Source organism: Montipora capricornis, chromosome 8 (genome assembly GCF_036669925.1).
Source record: "Montipora capricornis isolate CH-2021 chromosome 8, ASM3666992v2, whole genome shotgun sequence".
Classification (NCBI taxonomy): Eukaryota; Metazoa; Cnidaria; class Anthozoa; order Scleractinia; family Acroporidae; genus Montipora; species Montipora capricornis.
In genome coordinates this window covers 44,359,267-44,369,404 of record NC_090890.1, presented here as the reverse complement: position 1 = coordinate 44,369,404, position 10,138 = coordinate 44,359,267, and the positions used below count along the sequence as shown (strand labels likewise).

Here is a 10,138-nt window from a genome sequence, read left to right as displayed (position 1 = left end):
ACCCTTGTCAATCACTTGGGAAGGCACCGTCCTTAAAAGAAATCTCCTCAATAAAACTTCAGGTCAGAAGTGGTTAGGGAATCGGCGTGCTCCAGTGGTTAGGGCATTGGGTTTGCATACGGTTGCCCCGGGCTAAAAATCCCGTTTTAACGTCTGGTTTAGAATTGCTTCCGGTTGTCCCGGATTTAACTCTACCACGCTTTGTAAATTGATAGCCACTAGGGTCAGGTTGTCCTAAAGCCGATTAACTTAATCCAGGATTAGCGTAAAATTTTCTTCCATTTTTTCAACTTTTTGCTGAACTTTCTTTTGCTTATGTTTGATTTTCAAGATTGACTTTCTCTAATGCAAACTTTTACCGAATATCAGCGTTGAACAACATTTGGGAATAGAGAAATAAACTCCATAGTTAATTTTTAATCTGGAATTAACGTTAATCGGCTTTCGAACAACCGGGCTTTAGTTGCCTCCGGCCAGTTGGGGTTCTTAATCGTGTTTCTGTTAAGGACGGTGTCTACTAATTCAAAGGTATTTTTCTGCGGTTTACTGAATATGCGGAAAAAGCAGATCTTAATAAGTGTTATTGAAACCCAAAAAGAAATTTGAGGGTAACCATGCATTTTTTCGAAGACAATTAATCAACAGTATTTGTAAAAGGATTTAATATACAAAGCAATGTATGGCGTTCTTTTCCAAATTGAAGCTTAATTGTCTCTGAAAAATGCTTGGTTAGCCCCAATTTTCTTTTTGGATACCAAGAGCACTTGCTAAGTTCTGCTTTCTCAGCATAGTTTTGAACCGCGCAAAAACTGCTCATAGGAAATTCGAGATGCGCAGAACTTATTCGCAATAACAATAGTAGCTACCTCTTAAGGGGTTTGCAAGTGGTTTCCTATTGCAAGGAACTTAGACCTCGGTTTTATTATATAGATACTGATGAAATACCAGGATTTCTCCTTTTACTAAAAAATCATATCTTCACTGCGCGCAGTGAACATATCATTTTTATTTTTCACATGTGAGAATATAGGTGTCGTCATGGTAACGAATACAACTAGCCTATAAAACGCGAGCTTCCTCTTCATTGTAAGAAACTTTTGTGCTTTAATATAATTCTTCTCTACTACATTAACATTTTTACTGCAAATTTTACATTATCATGATTTTTTTTTCATAACTTTCATATCTTGTTTCACATTACATAACATGCGTGTTTTAGCGGTTGGTGACCACTTTTTCATCATTTCGAAAATGAGTAAAACAAGTTGTTTTAACCGGACATTTCATCAATATCTATATAATAAACAGAACATTACATGGCCGCTTGGGGATACGAATTTTATCTTCTCGTGCCGAAAGTATCTCTCACTCGTTCGCTTTGCTCACTCCTGAGAGATACTTTCAGCACTCGAAGATAAAATTCGTATCCCCGCGTGGCCATGTGACATCCTCTATTTAACTGATTTGGTATGGTAGAATGACCACCGTAGAGAAAATTGAAAGCTTTAGCCGTTTGTTATCGTTTTATATAGTGAAAGATGGAGCTACGCTGTTGGCGGGGATGTAGCAACGCGGATAACGTGAATAAATTAGTTTAAAGAAAAGTGTTTCATTTGAAAAATGAATCTTTGTTCAGCATTTTTTCGGCCGCGTTTCCGTGTTGTCCTGGTTAAGGGAAAGGCCGCTGATCACTTTTTGTTGGCCAACGGTGCATTTATGTAACCATGCCAACGCTGTTGCCATGGTCACATGGGGCCTAGCTGTGCAAATCTATTCGTCAGTTATATTTTCAACCAGTATGCCGGAGCCAAACCTGAGTTTTATGGCCGTTACATCGACGACTGTATTGGGTAGCAATGAACACCTCAATCAGTTCATTAGTTCCGACTGTCAATGTTTTTCACCCGGCACTTAAATACACCTGGCGGGAAATTTCTGAAACTTCAATTGCTTTTCTTGATGCCAAGATCTCTCTTACTAGAAACGGTCTATGAACTAGTGTGCACCAGAAACCCAAAGATTCCCACAATTACTTACTACAGAGGAAATGTACCATTCCTTTAAAAAACGTGGATACCCTGACGCTATTGTCAGGACGCTTCAACACCGTTGACGGACAGACAACGTTGCAAACGCCACAGAAGGTGGAGAACTAGAGAATTCCATTCACACTCACTTCTAACTTATCGCTCACAACCTTGCAGGTAATTAAAAAACGAGTGATTCCCAAGAACTTCAAATTACTCCAAAATGACAACGAAACAGGTAAAATCTTCGTGAAGACTCCACTCTTTTCATTAAAACGCGGCAAAAATATAGATAACTTTCCAGTTAATTAGAAGCACACTAAACCTGACGATCAACCGGGCACTTTATAAAGTGAGCGCGCGCTCGATGTGAAACTGCGGAAAAAGTGATAGGACCGACGCGATCTGTTAATTAAAGCCGTTGACCGGTTTACGAGCCCCTCTGCAAATGTTATCTATTTTATAACATGTACATTACGCAAAAAGATATACATTGGCGAAGCGTGCAGAAGACTAAGAGACATCTGCGAGACGTGGAAAGAAACGATAAGGAAGCATCATGGCGAAACCATTCGCTCGACACTTCAACCTTCCTAATCATTCTAGCCAACACGCAGTGTTCAGCGTCCTTTCCCTATACACCAGGACAACACGGACTAACCGAAAAAATGCTCAACAAAGATTCATTTTTTTAAATCGGCTCCCTAGCGCGCTCCCCAAGGAAATAGCGGAATGCTTTTCTTTCATCTAAAATATTCTTATTATTCAGGTTGCTCCACCAGTACCATGGCTCCATCTTTTACTACAGTCGACTCCCGATAATGAACTCAAACCCTCGTTAACTCGAACTTCTCGCTAACTCGAACCAAAATCGTTTTCCCCTGGATTTTTTTTTTTCAACTGCAGCGTGCTGTGTTGTTGTTAGGACAGGTCTTGAGTAAAGAGCGGAGCACTTTGACTATTAATGGACGGAACTGAAAAAACAAACGGGACCGGAAACAATTCAGAATTCCGCCGCCAAACACCGCCGCAACACGCGGTATGCAATAGCTAGAAAAAAATCAGCGTGAATTTTATCCGCCTTTCCCGCTGTGTTGCAACCAGAACTCCGCGGCGCTGGAGGTGGCGCCATGATATTTCGTTGTTGTTGATTTCATTTCAATTTATTTTTTGAGGGTTATGAGGGTTGTCGAGATTCTTTTGGCGAAAAATAGCGGGCCACTTGGTTTTGATATGGAAGTTGGAAGCATTAGCGTGAGTAAATTATCCTATTTACGACAGAAAGTTGTCATTTCAGCGTCTACTGTTTGATCTCCACCGCCCAACCCCCCACCCCCACCAAGAAATTATCGATAGCTTGTTAACCCTATCATGCAAAAAATGCCGTCCCTAGATAGCTCTCCTGTATTTGCGAATTTGTTTCAAATGCAACTGCAATCCTAAATATGTAAAATGGTAGGCCTCCAATTAAACCTCCAGAGTTCTTTTTAATGATGATCAAACCGTAAACAATGGCTCATCTTTCATTTTGCCTAAGCCGTTTCTTTGCACGTACAATCCAGTGAGAGTTCAGACATCGACGAACGGGCTTAGACCAAGTATGGCTTAGGCGTTCCTCTTCTACTTTCAAGGGGTCAACAATTCGAATCATAAGTGAGATAGCTGAAAAGGTCACGGAGACAAGACGTCTTTTTGAGCAGATCTGTCGCAGTTTTTCTGCTCTGCGGAACATTGTTCCCCTTGGATCTGATGGAATGTGACTACTAGTAACGAGCCGGAAACTCAGTTAAAACGTTTTTTTTTTGTCCTCGACTGGACAATCACGCAAGAAACTGTAACTTGTTTCCTGTGTTTAACTCTTGTGGGAATCTGATCAAAGCCCCATTTTCGTGCAAGACTTCAAAATGTACCTAGCTAGACAGAAAAAGTAACAAGAAACTTGACAAACCTTAAAAGATTCTTGCAGATTGACAGCAGGCCTCAACCTCTATCATGTAGTTTATTATTAGAACTGCCCGTTTCTCTTAGTTAAGACTGAAAAACGCAGCTTTAAAGTAAGTGTTACAACTGAGAATTCCAAGAGGCAATTTCGGGTAATAACGAAATAGCTTTCGGTGAAAGGAAATTTGTTTCCTTTTGTTCAGGAGCTGCATTTGTAAATGGTCCTGCACGCAAACCTCCTCTCTGTCACGCTCATCCCACATGAGGAAGAAGTTGGAGTGGAGGTAGCACTCATTTTTTTGTTACTGCAATTTGATTCCTTTTGATAAGAATCAGAACACCGTTGGATATTTCAACAAGAATTAAAACGATTTTGCAATTCTCAAGGCAACAATCTGCTGAGTGCAACCTTGGTGACAGAGTTCCCATGTTGGAGAGGTTTAAGCCCGCATCATTTCTTCCGTCATTGATTTTGCAAATTTATTAATGGCGTTCTGCCAAAAGTGACATCCCAAACATGCACGCTAAATCCTTGTATTGCTACAAATCGCAGGGAAAAGAAGCCCAGAGGCCTTCTTTTTGTTGGATTCCACGGCATTTTCCTTGTGCATCCCCTTAGCATATTCATTTCTAGGGCTTTAATGAACAAGAACACTCCCTAAGTAACTGATGCTTACAAAAGTTGTATGTTGTCCTCTCCGCTTCGCGAAGAGTTGTTTTTTATTTTGCTACTTTTTTTTTCTTCCTCCTCAGAAACCAACATTTGCCACTGTATCTGATTTGCTTTGACTTCAATAGCTCGGGGGTCACAACTTGATAAAGTTGGTGCATTTAACTAGATTTGTATTCTGTACATACTGCAGAGGCAAACGAATTAAACGGCCCTAGAAATAGATTTGGCATTCGACTTTTTTCCCTCGAAATTGTGCGCGTCATTAAGTATTGTATTCTGGATATTATAAAGGTGTGGCACGATAGCTTTCCGCCCCTGGAATGATCAACACTTTAACTGCACGACAACAGCTTTCAACTCTTTCCTCAGAGTAGTTCATTCATATTAAGTGTGGCTCTGAATTTGCGGCTTTTGTGCTTGTTCGTAGATCCTTTTAGACTGTATTTGTATAGTGTATTATTACTAAGCAGCGGGAAAGCGAATAAAGTCATTATGTCGTTTCCCAGCATCCGTTTTAATCTTCTCTTTCCTATAAACATGCTGAAGTTATATAAGGGTGATGGAATATAGCGTTAGAAAGAACAATATTTATCTCTCCACCCCCATAATCACTAACCAGGACAGGAGAAGTTCATAACTGAAGCATATGATCAAACTTTTTCCTTGTTTGCGTTTTTGCAAAAATGAGGGTCATTTATTTATATTATGGTTCCTTTCAAATTGTCGACAATGCGCACAAAAGAACAAAGAAGAAAATGAAAACTATTTCTCTTAGAGAGAGTTATTCATGTTCAAATTAAAACTCGGTCAACTGAAAATTCCTAAACAAAAGAGGTAAAACCGTGAAATCATTATGTTGAGGATTTGTCGCCTTCTCTGTAATTGTTTCGCCCTTTGTTCTTCGCAGTGGAATGTTTTTTGGGATTTATTTTTAGCAGCGATGGGGTTGTAACTTTTACTAACCTCATAAAGCGCTTTGACGAAAATGGTAACCCGGAAAAAAGTATCAGAAAAAGATAGGAACCGAGCACGAAACAACATCCAGTTTAAATGTTTTTTAATTGGATTGAATCAATATCATTCATACAAGTGATTATTCATATGCTAAGAAGTAAACAAAACGTGACTTTTGGCGCTTTTGAATGTTGCGACCATTGCGTTTTGTAGACCTCAGTGCACTGATGAACAAATCGTTCGATGTCTTGCCCACAAAACCGTAATAAGTATAGAAGTAAAAAATGTTGCTTGTGCGATCAAAAGCTAAATTATAGTAGACTCTTTTTCCTATTACATAATTAAGTCAAATAAATCCTTGAGATAATCTGCTCCCCCCTTAGGGGATTTAATTTATAATTTCGTTTTCCTTCTTAATTCGTGACTGACCAGCGCCCGAACAGTTTTTTTTGCCTCTGTCAGTGTATGCAGTCCATAATTTGAGACAATAGCGGTTTTTAAAGTTGTTGACTTTAGCTGCAAAGGTTTTAAAATGCCGGAAACCATTCTCTCTATCTTCACGCGATCTACACGTGTCAGCCAGATCAAAAAGTTTTTTTTTATGGCGCTGATGGGTCCAAGAAACGTAAAATAAACTCAGTGCGCTCTAATGAGTAAGCGAATGAGAGCAGCACCTCGTTACATCACCGACATTGGATGCAGTATTGAAACGTCTGAAATGTACTAAACTATGGTTAATTTACAAATCACATAAGCAATTTCCTGACACGTTGTTAACTAAGCTCGTAAATGAGGTGTGAATCTGTTTATTCTGACCTTAGTATGCGCCTAATTCAACAGGCGCGCACGTCAAAATCTTCCTTGGATCAGGAAAGCACATCCACCACGCGGCCGTCCAACACATCATGAACTGCCTGCTCAGTTCACCTGGAAAGAAATACTTCACGCAGAGCGACTCGTAAATCCAGTCAATTTTTTGTCTCTATGACAAAGTTTTATTTGCAAAAGTCTTGATTTTACAGCTAAACTCGACTATGACTGGCCTGTCTTGTCAGGCCATGCAAGCGGTAATGACTGAGATGAGCCAAGCTGGCGGCCTTTAGTGTAAACACTTGCATTTGCACTCCGTGATTACTGGGTGAAAAAATTTCAGCCAGATACAGGTTGTGTCATTGCGCGGGACAAATCTATCCAGACAGTGCCATCGCAACACTCCCATATTCTTTGTTTTAGCTACGCGGCATCTCATCCCAGAAGGGAATGAGCATGTTGCCTTTCTGGAACATCTTCCGACATTGATGTGGCGAGGCCAATATCGCACCCCCAGGTCTTTCCACTTTGGAACCACCGAACAATAGGAAACTTGCCAAAGCCAGAGCTGAAGTTTTTTACTTGCTTTTGGTCCGAGGTATCTTTTCATCCCGGGCATTTTGAAATCAAGATTTTTTATTTCCTCCGGCATGCTTTTGGTCAGCATCTTGCGCACGAATTCATTCCCCTGTGCTTGAGGTTTAGTGACGTTGTTTTTCTTCATCAAGACCTCGTCTTTGTTCAGCGCTGTACGGTCTTGATCGTAATCTTGACCGAGTTTTCTCTTCATTAAATCGATATCTCGGTCGCTTTGTAACGGATCGCTTGGGTAACTCGAGGGCTCGGGAGGCATTTTTAGCCTAAGTTTGTCCCTGGCTGCTCCAACTGGCTGCGGGGCGAGATCAGGCTGGAGATGTTTCCAAGGCTGTCCCTCTGAAGAAGTTTGCCAAACAGCGCATAGAAAAAAGGGGACCAAAAAAGTAGTTATTGCCACGAAGCTTAACTGACACATCTTTGTAAACGGTTTACGAACTGCTTATCTCTGGGCTGGGACGCTGCGTGTAGAAGTTTAGGCGTTGCTCGTAATGCTTGTAGCTCAAGAGATAAATGCTTACAGTTACAAGGTCCAACTCAAAGGCTGTTCTGCTTCATGTGTCACTGAAGTTCAGAAAACAATTAACGTTAAAAAATAAATAAATAAATATCATAGTGCTAAATTACAAATTACATCCGAACCTGTTATTGACCTAAAGGAGACCAGATGTCTAGACTAGCATTATTGATAGCAGCAGTAAACTCACTTGCAAGGCGAGCGCTCAATGTTCAACTATTTCCTAAGTTTTCTTTCCCTTTGGGGCTACTATTCATGTACTCTTTGACGTAGCAAGGAAATAAAAGAGGTCTTCCCCCGGTTCCTCTATGTTGAGGTGGTTATTTCCTAAATCTTGAAAGTACATGTAAGGCTCTTAACAGCGGCACAGGAGCAGCAGCAAGCTTGACAGTGGTCTCTTGACAGTGGTTAAAGCAGGCTTAATTCCTTTGCAATCTATCAAAGGTTGGCTACATTTCATTTGAGCCCATTCTATCTGTTGCTTTTAGCAATGATAAAAGAAATGAAGCATTTCCTCTAAAACGAGAGGCACGACGATGTTAGCTCAACTGGCCTCAATTGACGCACACTTCCTGTGAAATTTTCAGCCAGTTTTCTGAACATCCCTCGAGCAGTTCTGAAACAAATTTAGCTCAGTGAAAGAATCTCAGCAAGAGACAAGGACCTCATTTATCCGTTCTGACTGTGGGCGGGGACTTAAAGTCATCTCCAACAGTTTCGTACTCCTTGAGAAAGATACTTATTATGCATGGATACCCTTATCGTGTTTTCATCCTGAACTATTGTTTTCCCGAAAAACCATTTAGGCCCTAATACCTCTAATCCTTTTTTATCGCCAGAAGTGACATTTATTAGGAAGAAGATCGTTATGCTGTGCCAGATGTCTGCGAGGAAAGGTTTGCATTGAGCATTCTAATCAATCGAGATTTTAGCGTGGAGTCATGGAGTCATTGGAAGGTTAAATGACTTTAAGCACCTGGAGAACCGATACTATAATGACTTATAATAACGATTCTTTCAGCACTTTTTCAGTTCTTTTACACCTGTTATCCATCACACGGAATCAGCTGTCAACGTCCTTTTATACCGATCCGCCTTGCCGATAAAATGCTAATTATACATTAATTGACCGTGCTGCAAAGTGCCATAGATTAATTCCACATAAGGGACTCTCTTTATTAAGGCTTTAGATTTCAGAGACAGGTAGAATGTTAAGTCTTCCGCGTGAAATTGGAGAGTAGATTTTGGGGATTTCAAGGCATTTTTGCAGGCGATTAGTTTTGCCGATCAAATGAATCGTGTCTCATGGCGTTGATTCTGCAAACATCACGATCTCTCGTCTATCAGTTTGCTCAGTTCGCGCGGACTACGTCTCCTCACGTTTCATCATAAACACAGTTTAAGGTTCTTGACTTTCTGTTGTGCGATTAGCAAACAGCTCTCATAGCTAATCCCTCTTATTACCACTTGTCAATCGTTGTATCTCTGAGATTCCATCGTTCAGTCGAGTCAGTCTTGCAATATGATTTCATGTTCGGCGCTCGCGGCGAGAGGAAATTATGCGCACCGCGGGTTTTCAGTCGTTTTAATTGTGATCTCGTTATGAACTAAAAAACACCTCACGGAGACGCTTTTCCTTCCGACCCTATTCTAAAGAGTTTTTTGTAATTGTAAAGTACTTATTCATCTCCGTGTGGGTGGTACAGGATTGTTGAAATCAATCATACATAAAACGCTCTTCCTTAGTGACTAGCAATTAAAACGTAATTGTTTTTAAACTATAGACTATGGCGTTTCCGAAAAGAACGTTCGTGAATTTGTTTGTTTTGTTATTTGTCGTTTGTGTTAAAGATGAAAGGGGGCCGATTTTCCGTTCCTTCTTAGCGGTTTTCGTGTCACTCTTTGTTTTTTCAGGTCAAAGCACTGAATTTAAGAATAACACAGTCAGCCTTTCAATAGATTTAGCGACTAGTAGAGTCTCGTTTTTAATCGATGCCTGAAAAATTCCCTGTTTTCGTTTACGTGCCTAACTGTCTGAACTCCATACATAGGCTGATCCGTTCTCTCGATATTCACTGAGCACCGTGATTGAGGTTATTGAACCACGTGGTGCTGTTAACTCAAACAATATGTGACATCTGGCACGCAGGCTTTTGCTCAGCGCGTAAAATGGTAGATGGTGCTGTGAAGACTACTTTTAAGAGATATTGTTTCCCCTTGTGGTTGGTTAAGCAGTGGGGATTCTTATTCATTACAGCAGTCTACATTTGAGACAGGGGTGTTCGGTAGCCTGTTTTCTTCTGAAGCCTCTAATCACGGCACATCCAACCTCAGTCCCCTGAGCCTTCAAGCTGACACTTTATGTTTGCATCAGTGTTACTTTTTCTGAAAGATTTTACCCTTTTAGCCTGTAGCAATTCACGTAAAGCACTTTGAACAGTATTGGCAAATGAAGTTTTTTGTAATGCTGCATGACTTTGCAAAACGTAATCAAAGCGGCTTCAGTTTAAGCATAGGCGTATCCAGGGGAGAGGTTGAAGGGGGTGCAACCCCCCTCCCCCTTTGAGCAGCCTTTTTTTTTCTCCTTGTTACTTTGTTTGATTCTTCATAAAAATAATAGAA

At 40.6% G+C, this 10,138-nt stretch overlaps 1 protein-coding gene across 11 annotated transcripts in view; it reads right to left on the bottom strand.

Moving 5' to 3' along the window:
- Positions 1–5,681: 5,681 nt before the first annotated feature.
- Positions 5,682–10,138, bottom strand: part of LOC138059807 (noggin-like) — a 42,865-nt gene continuing 38,408 nt past the window's right edge. For 9 of the 11 annotated variants that reach the window (XR_011134250.1, XM_068905434.1, XM_068905436.1 and 6 more), the window contains one exon: positions 5,682–7,563. Coding sequence is in view for 10 of the 11 variants with exons in the window: in XM_068905434.1 (XP_068761535.1) it covers positions 6,695–7,417 (723 nt within the window). In the remaining variant the exon portion in view is untranslated. Of the gene's footprint in view, positions 7,564–7,706; positions 8,131–8,180; positions 8,230–10,138 lie in introns of those variants that run through there. The other 2 variants (XM_068905440.1, XM_068905435.1) reach the window with 2 other exon arrangements.